Raw genomic sequence first — 22,348 nt, 5'->3', positions numbered from 1 at the left:
TGGCTCCACCACACAATAATTTTGTGACCTCAGATGGCTTTGATTTCAGTTTCCCCAGCTAAAAATAAAATAAAACACTTAGTAGTGCCTGGCCCTTGGTAAGCCATTAATGTTAGGCATTAACAAATCCTTTTCTTGACTTGCAAAGATAGCCAGTAAGGGATCTGTTCAGAGCACAGGAGTACAGAGCTGCTCTTGGATCTTCATGCTCTCTACAGCTGGCCTCACCACACAATAGACATTCTCAATTAAGAGCCCTACTCAATTTCATTCTGCTTCCTTATTAGCTTTATTTCCCACCTAAAATTCCAGCAGCCTCTTCATAGAACTGGGTTTTTTTTTGAGGGAGGCCCCAGCTTTCATCCCTTTGTCCCTTTCCATTAAATCCTGGACCCCCTGTTTGTCAGGTTACTTTTCACTTAAAGCCCCCTTTTCACTGTTTTAGTACTTTGATTCTCCCCCAATCTCTCCAGGTTTTTTTTTCTTTTTTTGTCTTAAACACTCAATATCTTGTTTACCTTGAATCAATTAGAAAAGCCAGGCAATCTCACTCATCCTTATTTCTAAGCCACCACTTCATGATTCATCATTTGAATGTTACACCAGTTCTTCAACCTGGCTGTTATGTTACTATTCTCAACTGACCTTATTTCTACCTTGGACTTGCTTCAATTTCACATTTTTCTTTTCCATCCTACCGCCTGTTATTGTTGATGATTTCAACATCCACAAGGGTAAGCTACTCCAAAGGACCCTAATTTCTAGATGCTGTCACGGTTATAGCATGTCTACCTTTTATCCATAAAGATATACTCTGGACTTCGTCATGGGGCACTCTGTTCACCACATTCCCCAGTTTCATCTCTAACCCGTCATGTCCCCCACTTGCTCCTCAGGGCCTTCACCTTCTGTGTTGCCAGTTTAGCTGGCGTTATTCCACTCTATTTTCTCCTTATTCTGGATAGTTTGACCCCTCTGATGCCTATTTGGAAATTCCATACCATCCCACCCTTTCTTGGTCCTGCAACTATATATAAGTGCAAGAAGCGATCAGAACAAAGCTCCCACCTTCACTTTTAAACCAGTGATGAACTGTATCCTATTGAAGGGGTACATCCTGCTGCTCTGGGTCTCTGTCTACAGCTCCTTTATGTTAGGCAGTTAAGGACATCAGAGGCAGATGGAGGATGTGTCTGCGTTGAAAGGTGTTAAGCAGATGAACTGCACAACCTGCAAGTAACAGCATTGCAAACAGAAAATAAGAATTGAGTTCCAGTGAACAGTAAGATTATGAGAGAGGCTCGAAGGGACTATGAAGAGTAACCAGTTTGGACACCGTGTTTGAAACCAGATCGGATGGCAAGGACAGATAGCATCAGCTGGTATAGAGGAAAGGCGCACGTGGGTTCTCATCACTGAGTAGCAGAGAACTTGCAGGAGAGTGAGAGACACATGGCAGGGTGAGCTGGGGAACAGGAACATACGGCTGAGTACACTCAGGCTCACTCGGGGCAACAAACTGCTTTCTGGATGTAAAAAAATTAGGTGTCCAGCCCTGGCGGCTTCAGTGTTTCATGGGCTCAGCACCAATGCTGGTCGTAGGATAAACACCCTAAAGAGGGATCCCTGGGTGGCGCAGCGGTTTGGCGCCTGCCTTTGGCCCAGGGCGCGATCCTGGAGACCCGGGATCGAATCCCACGTCAGGCTCCCGGTGCATGGAGCCTGCTTCTCCCTCTGCCTGTATCTCTGCCTCTCTCTCTCTCTGTGTGACTATCATAAATAAATAAAAAAAATTAAAAAAAAAAAAACATCCTAAAGAGTTTTCAACTTATGATTGAGTTGTTTTTCAAATGTTCATTTGCTTTCCCCTATTGTGAACTCAGGATGTTTTCCCAGTCATGTAAATTCCAATCCCAAAAGCAAATGTGATACATAATATGCCTAAATTATAGTAGTGATACCATTATTATTTTTATGGGAAAATGTGCTCACACCTACAAGCTTAGAAGCTACATAACTATTTCTCCAGAGACTCTTCTGGTTCCAAGTCAGTGATGATATGCTTATGTTCTGTAAAGGACTGTGGATAGAGGGGCAAGAGAAAGGGGCCACTGGGAAAGGACACCAAGTACATTACAGGAATAGGGAGGAAATGGGATAAAGACACAGGGCTGGATGCAATGGGAGTTAGGAGTAGCCAAAGGATAGTTACCCTTGTCTTTCACCACCCCCTTTTGTCACTATCTTACCACTTCAAGCCCACTAACCAGCTAGAGGTGAGGGGTGGAGAGGATTCTGGAGCCATATGGGATAAGGTGGGGTGAGGAGGTAGCCCCAGAAACTGTAGTCTGCCATGGCAAGGTAGAAAGGGAAGGAAATAAGGGGAGACAGCTCAGTGAAGGTTATAGTCTCTGTAAATAGAAAGATAAACAGGGGTGCCTCAGTGTCTCAGTCAGTTAAGCATTTGCCTTCAGCTCGGGTCATGATCCCAGAATTCTGGGATTGAGCCTCAGCCCCACATCAGGCTCCCTGCTCAGTGGGGTGTCTGCTTTTCCATGTCTCTCTGCCTGCCACTTGACCTGTTTGTGCTGTCAAATAAATTTAAAAATTTATTTAAAAAGAAAGTTTAAAAAAATGGTAAAAATAAAAAGACCAGGAGCCATACATGCCTCTACATGGCTGCCTATTATCCACAACAATAATCATAGGCCTTCATTAGGACATAACTATTTACTCAGTAATACAGGAGTAAAGTTAACCAGTTATCAGTTGATCTGTGTTTTCACAAGTCCCAAGGGACAAAGTCACCAATCTTTGGCTCTTTCATGTGCTCAAAAAGGTATATAGACCAAAAAATTGTAAACTAGTTCTAGAGAGCAGTTATTAGGGAATTCAGAACGTGAGAACCATATAGTTGGGTAAAAAGAGAGGTTAGGAGTAAAACAGAACTCTGGCACCCCCTTAACTAAACATACACAGCCGTGTGCTCAGATGACCTCTGGAAGCCTTCAAATGTAGGTTAGTCTATTTTGAAAGCCTTAAGTTTGAAACAGTAGGAAGGCCATTCTGAAGCCCTAGGGGCTGGACAGTGGTCTAGTTCCCTGTCCACTAAAGCACTGGTAGCACCTGGCTTTCTTTATGCCTCAAATCTGCATGGGTCCCTGTTTACACAGACTGTTTCCAGGCATAATCACTCCACAGGCAACCATGAAGGGAGCTGGGATTCAATGCAATGTTTCTCAGATTTACAATCAGGTGACCAGAGCTATACAAATGAAGATTCTTGGCCCTCATTCCAGACTTAATGAAGCAGAATGTCTGTGAGTGGGATACAGGCATTTCAACAAGCTCCATGGGTGATTCCGATGCTCAGAGGAATCCCTAGAGCAACGGACAGGACCTGAAGTCAGAGACCCAGGCTTCAGGGGCTGGCCTTTCCCTTTGTGTGATGTTAGAGCTATGTCACCATCTCCATAAGCAAGGGTAGTCTTGCTTTTAAGAAGGAGAGGAATGTTAGGATGCCTGGGTGGCTCCGCAGTTGAGCATCTGCCTTTGGTTCAGGGCATGATACCAGGGACCCAGGACTGAGTCCCACATTGGGTTCCCAACAGGGAGCCTGCCCCTCCCTCTGCCTGTGTCTCTGCCTCTCTCTGTCTCTCTCATGAATAAATAAATCCTTAAAAAAAAAAGGAGAAGAATTTTAATTTACAGAGATATTTTAGGAATTCAGTAAGAGTGTTCTGTAAGTGCCTTTGGTTAAGAGGCTCTTTCACCCTCCCAATCTGTCCCCAAGTTCTGTTTCCAGCTTACTGCCATCAACTGTCCAACTGAAGCTGGTCTACCTCAGGTTGGCATGCATGCTTCCAAACCATGAGCACTCTTGCCTCTGCTTACATCTCCTTTACCCTAAATGTTTCCCGTTTTGCCTTCCAAATCTGCCCATCTAACCCTCATCATCCATAGAATCTTTCTTGACCTGCTTAGGCATCAGTGATCTGTCCTCCAGAATTGGTAGCACTTACTGTGTGCCAGGTGCCACTTCAAAGATACAGGACTCATCAATCCTCCTGCCCTGCTGCCATTTGATGATCTAACCTCACACGTGGATCTTAGAAATCCCAAACTAAATTGTAAAACTTTTGAGAAGGATAATTTGGTGTTCTGCTTCTTGTTCTCCACAGCACCTGAGAGAATGGGCAGCACACAGTGAATTCTTTGTAAAATATCTGAGGTTTCCTTTTAGCGAGTGACTAACGTTTTGCCCTAAAGGATTTGAAAGCTAGTATTTCTCTCCAGCCTCCATTGTGAGGCAGCTTCCCTATAGTTGTCATACAGAAACAGATTTTTTTCCTCTGTGGATAATCTGATGTTGAATTAGAGCTGAAGTTTACCTGAAGGATTCCCTACACTCTTTAAATTTACAGAGACCACCTCTGTTATGGATTCTCTGGTGTTTACTAAGATCTGACCTCTGCCTGAAGGCTTTGCCACATTCATCACATTGGTAGGGTTTCTCCCCAGTGTGGATTCTATGATGCTGAATGAGGCTGGTTATTCCTCGGAAGGCATTCCCACACTCATCGCACTTGTAGGGCCTCTCTCCAGTGTGGATTCTCTGATGTTCTGTGAGGACTGACCTTTGAATAAAGGCCTTCCCGCACTTATCACATTTATAAGGTCTCTCCCCAGTGTGAATTCGCTGATGTTCTCTAAGACTTGTCCTCTGAATAAAGGCTTTTCCACATACATCACACTTGTAGGGTTTCTCCCCAGTGTGGATCCTCTGATGCTGAGCAAGGCCACTCTGACTGAAGGATTTCCCACATTCCTTACACTGATGGCACTTTTCTTTGTGGTGGATCTCCTGGTGGGAAATGAGGGATGAGTTATAAACAAAGGCCTTTCCACACTTGCTGCACTCATAGGGCTTCGCCCCAGTGTGAACTCCTTGATGTTGAGTAAGTATCGAGCGCCGACTGAAACTTTTATTACACTGAGTACAATGGTATGGTTTGTCTCTTGTGTGGATCTTGAGATGGTGAAAGAGGCCTGCTTTCTGGCTGAAGGCTTTGCCACATTCATTACAGTGATAGTGCTTCTCTCCTATGTGAAGCCCCTGATGTTGGTTAAGAGCTGACCACTGGCCAAAGGCTTTGCCACATTCATTGTTTGTATGGTTTCTCTCCAGTGTGTATTATTTTGTGCCGAATAAGTACAGTTCTCCCACGGAAAGTTTTTCCACATTCCTCGCATTTGTAGGGCCAGTCCCCAGTATGGACCCTCTGATGCTCTATGAGGTGCAAGTGCTGACTAAAGCCTTTCCCACATTCCTCACACTCGTGAGGTTTTTCTCCCAGATAGACCATCTGCTGTCCAGCCAAACTGACTCTGTTTTCATCACCTGTAGATTGTTCATCTTCCCTGGAGTGTCCAGAAGACTCTTCTGCTTTTGCTGCAGATTCATTAACTTTTCTGTATCGAGTGGACCAGAATACTTCACTTTCAAACCTAAACATATTCCCACACGGTTCCATTTCTTCAGAAACTTCTTGCTTTAAATTCCTGTACTCCTTTCCAGTCTCAACACCTGAAACTACAATCGATCACCAAGTCAGCTAATTTCCAGCATAAAATTATTCAGGTGAAAAATACATAAGAACCTAGAGTTTCTGTAGGACAATGAAATGGCATTAAAACACAGGACTGACATAATATATAAAGCACTTCAAAAACTATTATGGAAAAGACCAAACCCTAAGGAAACTGGTCAAAGGAAGAATTGACTGTCTCCAGGACAAGAAATAATTAACTCTTAAACACAAGATACTCCACCTTAAGATAAGGGAAAAACAAATTTAAACAGTATCAGGATACAATTTTCACCCATCATCTCTGCCCATGAGTATAACATCGTGTTCATGAAATGGGTGTCACACATCGCCAGTGGGAGTGTAAACTGACCCAGGCTTTACAGAGAGCAATTTGCCAATATCCATCAAAATTACAAATGTACTCAACATTTGGCCAAGTAACTCCACATATAAGAATCTATACTGAAGTACTCACACACATTCCCCACCACTACCTGTTAAAATAAAACACTGAGGACAGCTTGGGGGATGGGTAAGTTGTGTGGCTCGTCCATACACTTTAATATCAAGCTGCTGTTAAGAAATAAAAACTGCAAATTTTACTATCTTAGTGATAAAAAGAAAAAAAGATACTTATTTTGAATATGAATACATATTTTGAATTTGAAAAACATATGTATGTAAAAAAATTTCTAAGAAGAACACATAAGAACTTAAAAACAGTGACAATCTGTTTCAGGGATGGGAGGAGACCAGACTGCCAAAGGAATTGAGTGGAATGAAAAACCTTTCACTGGGTAACTTTTGTTTTTGAACTATATGAATTTTTACCTATTTTTAAAAAATAAATATAGACAAAGTAGAGATAGGAAAATATGGGTTCTTTCACCCATTCACCAACTTTTATTTTTATTTATTTACTAAAAGATTGTATTCATTTATTTTTAAAATGATTTTATTTATTCATGAGAGAGAGAGAGAGAGGCAGCAGAGACACAGGCAGAGGGAGAAGCAGGCTCCATCCAAGAAACCCAATGTGAGACTTGATCCAATGACTTTGGGATCACGCCCTGAGCCAAAGGCAGACACTCAACCGCTGAGCCACCCAGACATCCCTCATTCACCAACTTTTAACACTCTGCTATATTTGCTTTGTCGTTCCTGCTCTTTATAAGCATACACATTTATACATTTTTTTCCCCGAACCATCTGGAACTTGCAGACATCGTGGGGCAGAGGCCTGTCTACTGACTGACAGCCAAAGTGAAGACAGTAGTACTGTCTGATCGGATAAAGGCTAGAGAAAGCAGGGAGATAAGGACAGGAAAATAACTATCAGAAGGACTAAATTAAGTGATCTCAAATAAAATATTGCAAGAATTCACACACAAAAAATTTAAATACAAAGAGAAAACAAGAACGGAAGAGTGACAAACCAAAGTGGGTGAGTCCATGCATGAGAGCCCTTCCTGACTATACTGATCAGACACAGAACAAAATACTAGAGGCCCCATGTCATGGGCCAGCCTGCCTTTTCCTTTCTCCCAGGATGGTTCTGTCTTCTTTACCTTGCTCCTCTGGTTGGGCTTCAGGTTCCAGAGACTCACATTTTAGTTGCACCATCAGGGGTGGAAGGGACGTGCTGGGCTCCTGCTCTGTCCCCAGAGGGCCCATGTCTTGCAAGGGCTTTTCCTGTTCCTCAGTGTGGACCAAGACCTGGGGCAGACGAGACACAGTTCAGACACTCTGCAAACAGTAAACAAGAGGATACAGTCCAGGGTAGTGACACCAGCTCCCCGATACCTGAACTTCTCTCCAGACACCAGTCTGTCCTAAGCCTACTCATGGCACCTCCTCTGGGAAACCTTCCCTTCTCTCGTTCTTCGCAGCTACAAAATGCTGGTTGTACCACCTTCACTTCATTTATGCTCAAAGAAGTGGAGAAAGGGAAGGGAGGCAGAAAGGAAGAAAACAGAACTTGGGGGAGAATAAAACAGGAGAAGGAAAACAGGGCGAGGATAAGCGGAGAGGAACGAAGGACAGAGGTGCTGAAGAAGGCAGAAGGAAACTAAGGCGGGGGAGGACGGAGAAGAGGTCTCCTCCCTACAGACTCTGCCCTGCCCAGGCCCCCACCCCACTTCCTTCTGGGAGATGACCTTGATTTCTCCTTGTACACAGTCAAGGTCACAGTCACATCAGGGACCGCCCACCCTTCATTTCATCACCCCCCCACACACACACACACTTCTCCTTTGGTTCGCACTTAGAGGAAAAGGCCTTTTCTTGTTTGAGGCTTGTATTTCCACCCTTGCCTTCAACCCCATCCCTTCTTGCACCCTTAACCCCTGCTCCTGCAACTAACTCATTTATTTATCAGTTTAAGCTGCCTTGTAGCTTCCATGCCTGGACAAAACAATTCCCCTTGTATTTGAAAATAATAGGTTTCCCCAGCAGGGTGCAAAATGCAGGGGCCAGGGACCGCTTAGTCTGTTTCTTAGTTCAGTAGCTCTGTGACCATGGCCCAGTTACTCGGACCGTATGGCATTGTGTACCAAAGCACCTCACCCGGGCGGGGGTGGGGTGGGGTGGGGGGTGGGCACTGGCACACACCAGGTCCTCAAACTGCTCCCCAATCCCTTACAGTGGCTAAATTTTGTAAATAAGAAATCACCACACACTGCCTCTATTCCGACTCAGTTTCATTTTGTAACCTCTGACCCCAGAATAAGAGCCAGAATTAGCATGATGCTATCTGAGATGGACAGAAAAAGATGTGTCCACCTCAAAAGTGGAAGGAGAAAAAGGCTGGTACAGTGAGCTATGCCTTCCACCCATGGATCTCTGGCAGGGCCTCAAAAATCAAGTTTAAATTCCATTAGCTGCCCCCAGCGTGCTCTGAGGGAAAGGGCTAGTTGGTAAACAAACTCAACATGTTTAAAACCAAATTACTGTGCTGCACTTGAGAACTCTGCTTCTTTCTTCTGGTTCTGCCTAGAATGGTGCCTGGTACAAAAATCAACATTCAGTATATGTCTTCTGAATGAGTGGACTTTTCCTTAATCCACCTTCCCCTATACCTTGAACTCTGTTAGGAGCACCTGGATCACACTGGAAAATCTTAAGCTGGAAATCCCCAGTGCTCAGCCTAGAACAGAATCCTCAGTAGACAGTTTTCATCCTGCCTTTTTCATCCACTAGTCTGTCATTGTTTCCAATTAACTTATGGACGACATGCTTCATCCTTGTAGACTCACCATCACAACTCCATTTCAAACTCACATCCCTCTCCAGTGTTTCTGCTCCAATGCTGGAATGCACTTCTTGTTTGATTAGTTACCTATCTTACACTCTTCCTACCAAGACTTCCCAGCCTTGACTTTATGACAAATTGGGTCAGATAATTCTTTGTGGTATGCGGCCATCCTATACACTGTAAGATATTCCCCAATGTCCCTGCCTGTTAGCCACTAGATGCCAGTAGCATCTCACCCTATCTGACAACCCAAAATGTCCCAAGATGCTGTCAGATGCCTCAAGGGCACAAAATTGCCACCGGTTGGGAACCACTGTCTTTTAACAATGTTTAAACAAAACAGAACAGAACAAGCTTCTATATCTTTGGTTACATCCTGGGGTTAGAGAAACTCATTTAGATTTAAAGAGAAACAAGCTTGTGTCCTACAGAATAAAATCTACACTCCAGAGATGATATTCAAGGTCCTGGACTCTCTGTTCTCAACCCTTCTACTTACAACTCGCCTGTCCAACCTAAATGGGCTTTCTCCTACTCCAGGTAACTTGGCTCCTGCCCTGGCCCTCAATCCTAACCTTCCACTCTGCTCCAACCTCACACGTCTCCAAGGTGGAGACTTTGATTTTGCCATCTTTTAATTCTTTAATGGAGGCAGGGCAGCAGATACACTATACTGCAAAAACAGAAGTGATGTCTGTTTCAAACGACTGTTGCCCACCCCATTACCATGACCTCTCTAACATTTCCTCTTAGAAATCTGTTTCCAATGTTTTTGAGCAGCATTTCACCAACTAGAACTCTGTAGCCTAGTACAGAAATACACGATCCTTCCACAGAAAAAAATATAATTTTAACCAACTTTCCAAGAGGGTCGAGCCTGATGCACCAGACTGTCAAGAACACATTTTGTGAAACAATGCTGCACTTCACTCTGGCCTAGAAATCCATAATCCACCTTTTCTCAATCATAAACCAGATCTCTTTTTCTCATCTGTTCTCTGGGCTCATCCAGCTCCCTCTCCAGGTCCTCCAGCACCGTCACCACCTCCTCCCCGCTCTCAGGGTGCTGCTCCCGCACCCAGGCCTGGAGCTCCTCGGGCAGGATGGTCAGGAACTGCTCCAGCACCAGCAGCTCCAGGATCTGCTCCTTGCTGTGGGTCTCAGGGCGCAGCCACTGGTGGCAGAGCTCCCGGAGCCGGCTCAGGGCCTCGTGGGGCCCAGATGTTTCCCGGTAGCAGAACTGCCTAAAGTACTGCCGGAAGACTTCTCTGCTGTGGGTGTTGTTCTTCTGCAGGTTCTGATCCCGTGTGGTGGTATCCTTACACTGCTTTTCCTCCTCCTCGATCTTTACTTCCAAAAGCTCATCCGGGTCCTCGTGGGCCTGGACTGTCCAAGTAGATGCCATCGTGTCTGTCTTCAAAAGCTTTGTCAACGCTTTTAGCAAGAATCCCTGGTCAAGTTCGTCCTGGGCGGACCCGAGGGAGAAGCCATCCCTTCTAACACAGGCTACACCACAGGCAAAAATGGCAAACTAACAATTTACTTTGTGCTTTGAAAGCCTCCTCCAGGTTAATTGACGATACTCGGGGAAATGCTCTGATTACAAGAGACTTAAGAACAGACTAAAAAGAAGTATTAAGTAAAAGATGCCAAGTGGTCTGAGGATTTACAAACGAATACGACGCGGCAGAAACACCTGCATTCTGTTCTAGAAAAAAGGGCAAAGCGCATACAACTAACATTTAGAGCAAATAAGCAGTAATAAAAGGTGGAGACATCCTTCATGTCTCCTTTGTCCTGGGACGGCCGGAAGTGCGGCGGAAGCCCATAAGTTGGCAGGCAGCGGCCGCGGGACTTTATCCCCGCGGGCGCAGCCTCCGCTCCTTCCCCGCGGCCCTCCGAGGGCGGGAGAGGGCCGCACGCTCGCTCACCCGCGGCCGGCAGAGACCAGAGCACTTACCCCTCTGGGGCACGAAGGGCCGTGGCCTAGAATAGGCCCGGAGCCAGAACAGCCGACAGCGCCCCACAAAGGCCGGAAGCCAGCGAGGTCCGCGAGCACGCACTTCCGCCACCGCCGCAGGTGGGCGGGCGACTCGCCGGGCAGTTCCCGCGGGCCCCGCGAGGTCGCGAGAGTTAGGCGGGTGGGAGCGCGTGCGCCCTCCGCGGCAGCCGCAGGGAGGGGCGAGCGAGCAGGTGCAGTAGCTCTCCCTGTCCCCCCCACGGTGGGCGAGGCCCGGCACACCTCGAGTAGGTGCCACTTTGTCCTATAATGCAACCACCCCTTTAAGCCTCACTCTAGATCACTGGAAAGAAGTCGCCGGCCGGGCACACAACCTTTCGGTCGAAGTCAGAAGATGAAAATGGGTCACCTTCTGCTCCTCAGAGTGGCCGGCTCTCAACTCAGAGTCGACTCTCAACTCAGGCCACTCTCAGAGTGGCCCAGGAACGGAACTTTTAACATTGGTATTATCTTGCAGGTGAAGGCCCTGGTCTTTCAGCCAGGACCCAGTGGGCACCCTGATCAGGTGCCGTACATCATAGTTTGGGAGGATCTCGCTAAAAACCCACCCCCCCCTGGATAAAATGCTTCACCCCTTCTCAGGGGGGACCGGGCCGAGACCCCCACCCCCTCCCTGCATCACTCCCCTTATTCCCCGCCCTACCTCTCCCTCCGCTCCCTCAGCTCCATCCCCCGACTCTACTGGGGTAGAGAGGCGACCCCTCGCTTCACCCCCCCCCAGTCGCCTCCGCTTTGGAGGAGAGCGCGGGGGGAGTCGGAAGACGTCCGGACCTCCCAGGCACTTCCCCTCCGATCAGTGGGCGGCCAGACGCAATCCTGGCCGTTCTCTGCCTCTGACCTTTACAACTGGAAAACTCATAACCCCACTTTCTCCCGAGACCCCCTGGCACTAACCGGGTTAATTGAGCCAATTCTATTGACCCACCAGCCGACCTGGGATGCCTGCCAACAGCTCCTGCAGACTCTCCTCACCACGGAGGAGAGACAGCGCGTCTACCTCTAAGCACGGAAAAGCGTCCCGGGGGGCGGATGGGAGGCCGACCCAGCTGCCTAATGAAATTGAGGACGTTTTCCCCTTGGTTCGCCGGACCTGGGACTACGACACTGCTGCTGGTAGGGAGCGGCTCCGTCTCTATCGCCAGGTACTCCTAGCGGGTCTCAAAGGGGCAGGGCGATGCCCCACCAATTTGGCAAAGGTACGTGCTAGAGTGCAGGGGAAAGATGAGACGCCGGCAGGTTTTCTGGAAAGATTAATGGAGGGCTACCGTATGTATACTCCCTTTGACCCCTTGGCCAAAGATCGGCAACCAGATGTAATCATGTCCTTCATCGGACAATAGGCCTCGGGTATTTGTAATAAGTTACAACGGTAGGAGGGACTTCAGGGATACACCTTACAGGACTTAGAGAGAGAGAGAGAGAGAGAGACCCCAGAGGAAAGGGAGGAAAGGATCCGTAAAGAGCAAGAGGAACGAGAGAATAAAAGAGATAAAAGAAACGCAATAAAGAACTGACTGGGATACTGGCCACCATAGTACAGGGCTCAGGGCAGAGTAAGTCAGGACAGAGTAGGGACCTGGAAGACAAAAGAAAACCACGGGTTGAACGAGACCAGTGTGCCTACTGCAAGGAAAAAGGACATTGGGTTAAAGATTGTCCAAAGAAGGGCCAAACGCAGGGACCTAAGAAGAAGCCCATTGCCGTTCTGTCCCTAAAAGATAAAGATTAGGGGTGTCAGGGCCAGGAGCCCCCCCCCCCGAGCCTCGGATAACCCTTAAAGTGGGGGGCCAGCCAGTGACCTTCTTGGTTGATACGGGAGCTCAACATTCAGTTTTAACTGAGGCAAAAGGACCCTTGAGCTCTAAAACGTCTTGGGTTCAGGGAGCAACTGGAGGCAAGTTATATCGATGGACAACCGAATGGAAGGTCCACCTGAGCACTGGGCAAGTAACACATTCCTTCCTACTGGTCCCAGACTGCCCCTACCCCCTCCTAGGCAAAGACCTTCTTTCAAAAGTAGGGGCTCAGATCTATTTTCATCAGAAAGGGGCCACCATTACTGGCGCAGAAAGGCAGCCCCTCCAGGTATTGACCTTGCGCCCAGAGGATGAACACCAGCTGCATGAGGACTCTCCACCGTCCGTGCAGCCCCTAAATTCTGAATGGCTCACTAACTACCCTCAGGCCTGGGTGGAAACGGCTGGAATGGGACTAGCTGTTAACCAGCCACCCATAATTATAAACCTAAAATCCTCGGCCACCCCTATATCGATCTGGCAATATTCAATGAGCAAAGAGGCCAAAGAGGGCATTCGGCCACATATACAGAGACTATTACAAGTGGGCATCTTAATACCTTGTCAGTCGCCCTGGAACACTCCTCTGTTGCCCGTAAAAAAAAAAAAAAAAAAAACAAAAAAAAAAAAAACAAAAAAAAAAAACCCAGCACAGGAGATTACCGGCCGGTACAAGACTTACGGGAAGTTAACCTAAGGGCAGAGGACATACACCCCACAGTGCCGAATTCCTACAACTTACTCAGCACCTTACCCCCGAGCCACGTCTGGTATATGGTTTTAGATCTAAAAGATGCATTCTTTTGCATAAGGTTAAGCTCTCAAAGCCAGCCTATTTTTGCCTTTGAATAAAAAGATCCTGAGACGGGATTCTCAGGACAACTCACTTGGACAAGGCTGCCACAGGGATTCAAAAACTCCCCCACCTTGTTCGACGAAGCCTTGCACCAGGATTTGGCAGACTTCTGAGTTGATCATCTGGACCTCATCCTCCTGCAGTACGTGGATGATTTGCTCCTAGCAGCTAAGACAGAACAGGATTGTGTAAAAGGTACGGGGCCCTGCTCGAGAGACTGGGAGGACTGGGGTATAGGGCCTCTGCCAAAAAGGCCCAAATAGGCCAGAGACAAGTGACCTATCTGGGATATCTCCTGGAAGAAGGCCAGAGGTGGCTGACGGAGGGCCGCAAAAAGGCTGTAGCCCTGATCCCAGCACCCACTAATGCCAGAGGGCTATGAGAGTTCCTCGGCAGTGCCGGGTTCTGCTGCCTCTGGGTACCCGGGTTTGCAGAGCTGGCGGCTCCCCTATATCCTCTCACGAAATCCAACACCCCCTACCACTGGGGAAAGGAGCAACAATTGGCTTTTGACAAAATAAAAAGGGCTTATTGACCGCCCCTGCCCTGAGCCTCCCAGATGTAACCAAGCCATTTGCACTATATGCTGATGAACGCCGAGGAATAGCCAAAGGGGTCCTAACTCAGAAACTGGGACCCTGAAAAAGGCCCGTGGCATACTTTTCAAAAAAATTAGACAGCGTGGCTGCAGGATGGCCCCCATGTCTCCGAATAATAGCGGCTGTGGCAGTCCTGGTAAAAGACTCAGATAAGTTGGCCTTCGGCCAACCCCTCACTATGGTGGCCCCCCCCATGCCATAGAGACAGTCATCCGCCAGCCCCCTGATCCATGGCTCTCAAACGCTCGGGTCACCCATTATCAGGCCATGTTACTGAATTCTGAGCGGATACGGTTCGGAACGGCTACATCCCTAAACCCAGCCACCTTGCTTCCAGAAACCGAGTCCCCCTCCCTGATAATGCATGATTGCCACCAGATCCTAGCCGAGGTCCATGGCACCAGAGGGGACTTGACGGACCAGCCTATGCCAGATGCTGAAGCAACCTGGTACACAGATGGGAGTAGCTTTCTACGAAATGGTGGACGTAAAGCCGGGGCGGCTGTGGTAAATTAAAAAAAAAACAGAAAAAGAAAAAAACTGTCATCTGGGCCAGTGCCCTAGAGCCTGGAACTTCAGCTCAAAGGGCGGAGCTTATAGCCCTAACTCAGGCCCTAAAAAGGCTAAGGACAAAAAGGTCAACATTTATACTGACAGCAGAAAATTGAGTATAATTCACTGTCCTGGGCATCAGCACGGCAACGACCCAGTAGCAGAGGGGAACAGGATGGCCGATGAAACAGCATGAGCCACTGCACTAGGCCCACAGGAGGATGGACAGAAGCATCCCCCACCAGACGAGAAACTGCCCAGGTGGTTGTCAAGAAAATCCTAGAAAAAATTTTCCCCCGGTTTGGACTGCCCAAGGTAATAGGGTCGGACAACGGACCTGCCTTCGTCTCCCAGGTAAGTCAGTTGGTGGCCAGATTACTGGGGATAAATTGGAAATTACATTGTGCATACCGACCCCAGAGCTCAGGGCAGGTAGAAAAAATGAATAGAACAATTAAAGAGGCCCTAACCAAATTGACATTGGAGACTGGCACTAGAGACTGGGTCCAACTCCTCCCCTTGGTCCTGTTCCGAGTCCGGAACACTCCCACGCGCCATGGACTAACTCCTTACGAGATTCTCTATGGAGGTCCCCCACCAGTAACGGACTTACTAGATTCTGCTATTGACCCTCTTGCTAACACTCCCGGTTTACAGGACAGGCTAAAGGCGCTCCAGATTATCCAGCACCAGATCTGGAGACCCCTGGCAGCTGTCTATTGCCCCGGAGATGCAACCGACCCACACCCGTTCCAGATCGGTGACTCCGTCCACGTCAGGAGACATCAGTCCAGGACCCTTGAGTCTCGCTGGAAGGGCCCATACATCGTACTACTAACCACCCCAACCGCCCTAAAAGTAGACGGTATTGCTGCTTGGGTCCACACCTCACACGTCAAGTGCGCCCCATCAATGAGCACCGCTGATGCCAGCCAGGATGGACCGGGCGAGCCACTCCAATGGAAGCTCCACCACACCCAAAACCTGTTCAAGATAAGACTTTCAAAAATTGTTCAATGACAATTGTTATATTCCTACCTCTCCTAGCGCTTTTCACCCCCACCAAAGGTAACCGTCATGCCCCCAAAAAGTTAACCTGGCAGGTATTAACATCTGGGGGTGACAAGGTCTGGTCAATAACAAAAACTACTCCCATGGGAACCTGGTGGCCCAACCTATATCCTGACTTATGTAAATTAACCATAGGGGCCCCCAGCCCATGGGACCTAGAGGGGTATTCTGACACCTCTAAAGCCCCCCAGAAGAAAAGGATTAAACCCCTGGGGAGGATGTGGGATGCCTAAGGAGGGCCATGTTACGCACCCTCCCCTTCTATGTCTGTCCCGAGTACCACAGAGATCGCAGGCTAAATCCCACCTATGGAGGGGGGGGGAACACTGCCATTGTAAAAATTGGGGGTGCGAGACTACGGGAGACACAGGATGGGAGGCCCTCCTCCTCCTGGGATTACATCACTGTCAAGGCTAACTATACTCACCCGGGTTACCACGAACTCTGCAATATTGCCGCCCTGATTTTAGGGACTCACTCTTACCTGGTGCCCCAGCCGGGAACCTGGTGGGCATGCAAAAAAGGCCTCACCCCTGTGTATCTGCTCAGGTCCTAAATGACTCTGAGGACTTCTGTGTTATGGTGCAGATTATGCCCAGGGTATTCTATCACCCTGCTGAAACTCTAAAAAATCAATATGACAGACATCCCACCCATTTTCAGCGCAAGCCTGTCTCCCTAAGCCTAGCCATTATGCTGGGACTAGGGGTCGCAACTGGGGTGGGTACTGGCGCAGCTGCTCTGATTCAGGGCTCACGTTAAACATTATTTAGAACTCCAAGCAGCTGTAGATAGAGATCTATGGGCACTAGAGCAGTCCGTTTCTAAGTTAAAACAATCCCTCACCTCACTTTCAGAAGTAGTACTTCAAAACAGGAGAGGCTTGGATTTACTATTCCTGAAAGAGGGAGGACTGTGTGCGGCCCTAGGAGAAGAATGCTGTTTCTATGCAGACCACTCTGGAGTAATCAGGGACTCCATGGCCAAACTCAGAGATAGGCTAAATAAAAGACAAAGGGACTGGGAGGCACAGCAGGGTTGGTTTGAAGGCTGGTTTAACCAGTCTCCCTACATGATCACCCTAATCTCTACCATTATGGGCCCTCTAGTTATCCTGCTCCTGCTGCTAACTTTTGGCCCCTGCATCCTCAACCGGCTGCTCCAGTTCATCCGAGAAAGATTGTCCATTACCCAAGCTCTGGTACTAACTCAACAATATCGGGCCCTCCAAACTGAAGAAATAAAAGTTCCCTAAGATTTTAAGGTTAAAATCAGTCCAAACAAAGAGGAGGGAATGAAGAAACCCCCCCCCACACACACACACACACGGCCCCCCCCCCCCCGAGTGGGACCAGGCCTAACCCTGAGGCAGCCCATCCAGGTGCCTCCCATAAATTCAAGCAACAAAAACATTCTGTTTTTCCGAGGTAAGAAAACTATCCCCCCCTCGCCCTGACTGGAAAAGTCCCTGAACATGGTCGTGTTGACCTTCAAAGAAATCAATCATGTCATAACCCGAATGCTATGCTACTCCCGCGGTTTTTTGCCTTTAAAAGATGCCTGTAATTGCTAATCGGGGCTCTGCCACCTCTGAGGCGGAGAGCCCGTTTGCGCAAACGTTCAATAAACCCTCTTGCTAATTGCATCTGCCTGTCTAGGGTCTGAGTCTCTGGGGCGTCCACCGGGACACGTTGGCACCCATGAGCAAGGGTCCAACACTCCCAGATGAGCCCTTCCAAAATTCCTGGCCAAAGACATCATGGGATGGCTATCTAAGCCATTGTTTTGGGGTAGCTTTTTATACAGCAAGAGATAACCAGAGCATGTTTACTATTACGGCTTGGTTAGACGATTCCCTGAGAATATTAAATTTCCTTAGGTTAAATGGTATAGTCTACAGGGAATTTTCAATTTGTAATTTTTTTTTCTCATGTTTCCCTTTAATCACTATAAATTCTTGTTTTTATCCCAGATATTGGGATCCTTATCTGAGGCATCATTTATTTTCTGTGTTTGAACATAGAAGTTAGAGTTGTTAAATAAAGATGGTAACTCTCTGGCCAGCCTCAACCCCACTCTCTTGCATGAGAGCCCCTTGAAAATCATCCTAAGATGTTCATAAATTCAAGGTTGACTGGAGAAATTGAATTCTTATGCACTCTAACTGGTATCTTTGCCCCTCCACAATCTGTAAGGTAATACTATAAGGAAGGTTTTTTTTTTTTTTTTTTTTTTTTTTTTTTTTTTTTTTTTTTTATCTAAGAGAATATTTCCAAATTAGCTGTGGAGAAACAATCCATTGTGATTATGGCAAATGGTGGTTTTTGGCCCTGTGAATGACAGCTGATTGAATGTCAGCAAGCAGAACTGAGCAAATTTGATGCTGGTGATAAAACATGGTTGTACCAACAACAGCTGTGTCATCCTTCAGGGAGAAGCTCTGGGTAACAGTTGACAAAGGGAAAGGAATTGTGCAAACCAGAAGGTTCAGAAGGTCTCAGATGCTCTAGTAAGTTAGTTTTTGATTGCATAGATCCTGCAAAATATTATCAAAACTATGCTTGTGTTTAAGGTAACAATATATACAGACACTTGTCTAAGAAAAAGCAATGACTCAAGGCAATCCAGGCAAAACTCTGAGGTCTCCCATAACACAGCCTCCTACTGAAGAATTTAGGGCTGAATAGGACCCTACGCGTCACACTCAGGGATTTCTCACTAGAAGTACCAGAGAGATAGAGTAGCATTTACACCTTTATTACAGTCTTCTGAAAACAAAATTTAGAGGATAATGCTTAAAAAATGTTGGTAGAAGATTTCACAATTAGCCAATACTCTTTAAGGTTAGGCCTGTAAGATTTCTAATTAGTGATTTGTTCCTCACATCTTAGGGTAATGGAGCAAATACATGGTAAAAGCTGTTTTTAAAATTATTTCCAAGAACAAACATACCATGTATGAAAACAATCCTTTGCTACATTGACAAGATAGATTCCAAGAGAGCTTCATATTATATCCAGGTGAAGTCAGGAAGACCATAAACAGACTGTAGAAGGTCTTGGTGAAAAACATTCAAATTTCTTTCATTGGTATGCCCAAAGGTACGTGTAGCCAAACCATAACTCATCTTTTTCTGAACAGACTTGATGTGTTTTGTGGAAACTGTTTTTGAATAAAAAGAGTCTTCAGACTGGGGGCAAAAAAACCTTTCAACATTTTTGCAGTTACACAAAGAATTGCATGAGGCACTCAGCACATTCAGTTTGGTCAGCAATTCAGTTAATCCTTTGGCAACTGACTTGTGTTTTATCCCCCATATGGCTCTGTTTTGAAAAGAATTATCTCATTTTCTAGTCATTCTCTTATCTCATCTGCAATGTCAATTATCTGAATAAAACATCTTAAGTATGATGCAAATAGGCAGAGCTGATTTCTCAACTACTAACCAGAAAAAGATGTGGAAGATATGCTACATGTTTTTTTTTGCTACATTTTTTTAAGTTGAGAAGTTTATTAGGGAAATATGAGAAGCAAAGACACTCCAGTGACAGGAAGAAAATTCTGAAAATGTCCCTTCAAGCCAAGTTGGGGCCTGGCCTTGACCTCCCCAAAAGGACAAGAAAGCGATTAGTTAGCAACAAAACTCTGTGGTGGCCACCTTGCCAGGACATGAGGGACTCAGCCAGGACTGCCTCTCAGTTCTCCACCAAAGGCTGAGAGGAGACAAAGATTGTTTATAGAACCAACAGCAGAAACCATGAGAGCTCTAAGGAAAGTCTGAGAGAGAGGAAGGGAGGACTGTAACAAAGTCCCAGGGGTTTGGCTCTGAGCACCTCAAATACACTGACAAATAGTTCTACAAGATGTTACTTAAAAGGTAAAATGCCTAATGTTTCTGAGTTCCCCAGGTCCACAACCAGCTGTTTTATTTTTTTTTTAAGATTTTATTTATTCATGAGAGACACAGGCAGAGGGAGAAGCAGGCTCTATGCAGGGAGCCCAATGTAGGACTCGATCCTGTGACTCCAGGATACACCCTGGGCCAAAGGCAGGTGCTAAACCACTGAGCCACTCAGGGATCCCCAGTTTATTTATTTTAAGTAATCTTTACCTACAACATGAGTCTTGAACTCATGACACCGAGATCAGGAGTCACTGACTGGTTCCTCTTGACTGAGCCAGCCAGGCGCCCCCAACCTGATGTTTTTTTTTTTTTTTTTTAAAGATTTATTTATTTATTTATGATAGACACACACAGAGAGAGAGACAGAGACAGAGACACAGAGAAGCAGGCTCCATGCCAGGAGCCTGACGCGGGACTCGATCCCGGGACTCCAGGATCGTGCCCTGGGCCAAAGGCAGGCGCCAAACCGCTGAACCACCCAGGGGTCCCCAACTTGATGTTTTTAATAAATTAGTTGCAAGTGGGGAGATAAGGAAGAGGAAACTATCTATTAAAAAAAAACTTAAGAGACATATCAACCAAAGTATGTTTTCTTCTTGGGATCCTAATTCAAACAAATAAGCTAAAACAAAAGAAATTTATTTATTTTTTATTTATGATAGTCACACAGAGAGAGAGAGAGAGAGAGAGAGAGAGGCAGAGACACAGGCAGAGGGAGAAGCAGGCTCCATGCACCGGGAGCCCGACATGGGATTCGATCCCGGGTCTCCAGGATCGCACCCTGGGCCAAAGGCAGGCGCTAAACCGCTGCGCCACCCAGGGATCCCCAAACAAAAGAAATTTAAAAATTCATGACATCATTGAGACAACTAGAAATTTGGTATCAAAGGATTATTGCTAATATTTATACATGTCATAATACTATTATGGTTAAATAAATTCCTGTCTTTCAGTCATACCTCTAAGAATCCATCTTTTGAGCTATATATTGAAATATTTACATTTGAAAAAATATATCTGAGATGTACTTCAAAATTATATGGAAAAAATAATACAGCAATGAGTTATAAATGAGATAAGATGGTCATAATTTGATAATGTTGAAGCTGGGTGGCAGGTTCATGGAGATTCATTATGCAATTTTTATATATAGATTTGTACTTTTTCCAGAATAAAAAGAAGAAAAAAGTTTGTGGCTTTTAGTTGGTAGTATGTAAAAAAAGAAAGAAAAAAGAGGCAACTTAAAAACCCTCCATGGCTAGTTAAAAAATAATTTGAGCTTTTCCCGTAGGAGCCACTGGGTTGAGAGGAGTGCAGTCCTCTCCTCTTCATGGTGTGTACTCATCCACTGATATCTGTGTACTCTGAAAAGAGGTCATTTGGCAAAAATGTTACCTTGCCTGCTGTGCTCAAGGCTCCCATTCAACCTGATATTGTGAACTCTGTTCACACCAACTTGTGCAAAAACAACAGATGACCCTATGCTGTCAGTGAATTAGCAGGTCATCTAGCCAGTGCTGCATCTTGGGGTACTGGCCTCCCAGGCTACAAGGTGATGGGACTCACCATTATAGCCAGGGTTTCTGGGAATATGTGCTGTGGGAGCTGCACGTTTGTACCAAGCAAACAACACAGAAGCAACAATGCTATCTGCTCTACCCTGGCTGCATGAGCCTTTCCAGCACTGGTCATGTCTATAGGTCATTGTACTGAGGAAGTTCCTGAACTTCCTTTGTTGGTTAAAGATAAAGTTGAAGGCTACAAGAAGACCAAGGAGGCTGTTTTTGCTTCTTAAGAAACTTAAAGCCTGGGATGTCTGGGTGGCTCAGTCGGTAAAGCATCCAACTCTTGATTTTGGCTTGTCATGATTTCAGGATTGTGGAATGGAGCCCTGTGTTGGGCTCTGTACTCAGTGGGGAATCTGCTTGAAGATTCTCTCCCTCTGCCTGTCCATACCCCCATTTCTCTCCCTCTTTCAAATAAATAAATCTTTAAAAAAAAAAAAAAAGGAAGGAGAAGAAGAAGAAAAAAACCTTAAAGCCTGGAATCCACTGAAAAACCTGGGAATCACAGTGAAGCTAGACCTGTACACAAAGACCACGTGCCAGAACATCATTCTTCGCTAGGCCGAGTCACAATCCAGAGCAGCAGCCTTAGAAGCCAAATCAGATGAGAAGGGGTTTCTGGGCAAGAAGCCTGTGTTAGGGAAGAAAGTAAAAAAGGCTGTTGGTGTTGGAAGCAGAAGGAACGTTTGGTGGGAAAAGGCCACAGCTACCAAGAAACCAGTAGCTGAGAAGTAGCTTGTAGGGAAGAAACCCATCACAGAAGACAAGAAGCCTGCTGCATAAGCTTAAATTTGTTTGTTCTCTAACAGTTGAACCATTTTGGACAGCTAATTTTGAATAAAGACCTGATCAAAGGCAAAAAATAACAATAATTTGATACCCATAAAATGAAACCTGTTAAGTGGGATGCCTGGTGGTTCAGTGGTTAAGTGTCTGCCTTCAGTTCAGGGCGTGATCCCGGAATCCTGGGATCCAATCCTGCATTGGGCTCCCTATGGGGAGCCTGCTTCTCCCTATGCCTATGTCTTGGTGTCTCATGAATAAATAAAATCTGGCAGCCCCGGTGGCTCCACGGTTTAGCGCTGCCTGCAGCCCAGGGCATGATCCTGGAGACCCAGGATCAAGTCCCACAAAAAAAGAA

At 46.4% G+C, this 22,348-nt stretch overlaps 2 protein-coding genes and 1 pseudogene across 4 annotated transcripts in view; 1 reads left to right on the top strand and 2 right to left on the bottom strand.

Moving 5' to 3' along the window:
* Nucleotides 1-1,784: 1,784 nt before the first annotated feature.
* On the bottom strand, nucleotides 1,785-10,441 carry ZSCAN12 (zinc finger and SCAN domain containing 12). Its single transcript, XM_041771811.1, is given in 4 exon segments — nucleotides 1,785-5,168; nucleotides 5,170-5,593; nucleotides 7,160-7,307; nucleotides 9,818-10,441. Coding segments are annotated over 4 exon segments (1,845 nt in total). The 5' UTR covers nucleotides 10,250-10,441; the 3' UTR covers nucleotides 1,785-4,327.
* The window catches only part of ZSCAN23 (zinc finger and SCAN domain containing 23), a 32,533-nt gene continuing 17,372 nt past the window's right edge, over nucleotides 7,188-22,348 (bottom strand). For 2 of the 3 annotated variants that reach the window (XR_005990344.1, XR_005990345.1), the window contains exons 6-7: nucleotides 21,676-21,838; nucleotides 7,188-7,307 (exon numbers count right to left, since the gene is read on the bottom strand). The gene's annotated coding sequence lies outside the window, so the exon portion shown is untranslated. The remainder of the gene's footprint in view (nucleotides 7,308-21,675; nucleotides 21,839-22,348) is intronic. The other variant, XR_005990343.1, reaches the window with a different exon arrangement.
* Nucleotides 20,396-21,942, top strand: LOC121499853 (annotated as a pseudogene).

Source organism: Vulpes lagopus, chromosome 10 (genome assembly GCF_018345385.1).
Source record: "Vulpes lagopus strain Blue_001 chromosome 10, ASM1834538v1, whole genome shotgun sequence".
Lineage (NCBI taxonomy): Eukaryota > Metazoa > Chordata > Mammalia > Carnivora > Canidae > Vulpes > Vulpes lagopus.
The sequence above is the reverse complement of the archived record's forward strand: the minus strand, read 5'-3'. Positions and strand labels throughout refer to the sequence as shown.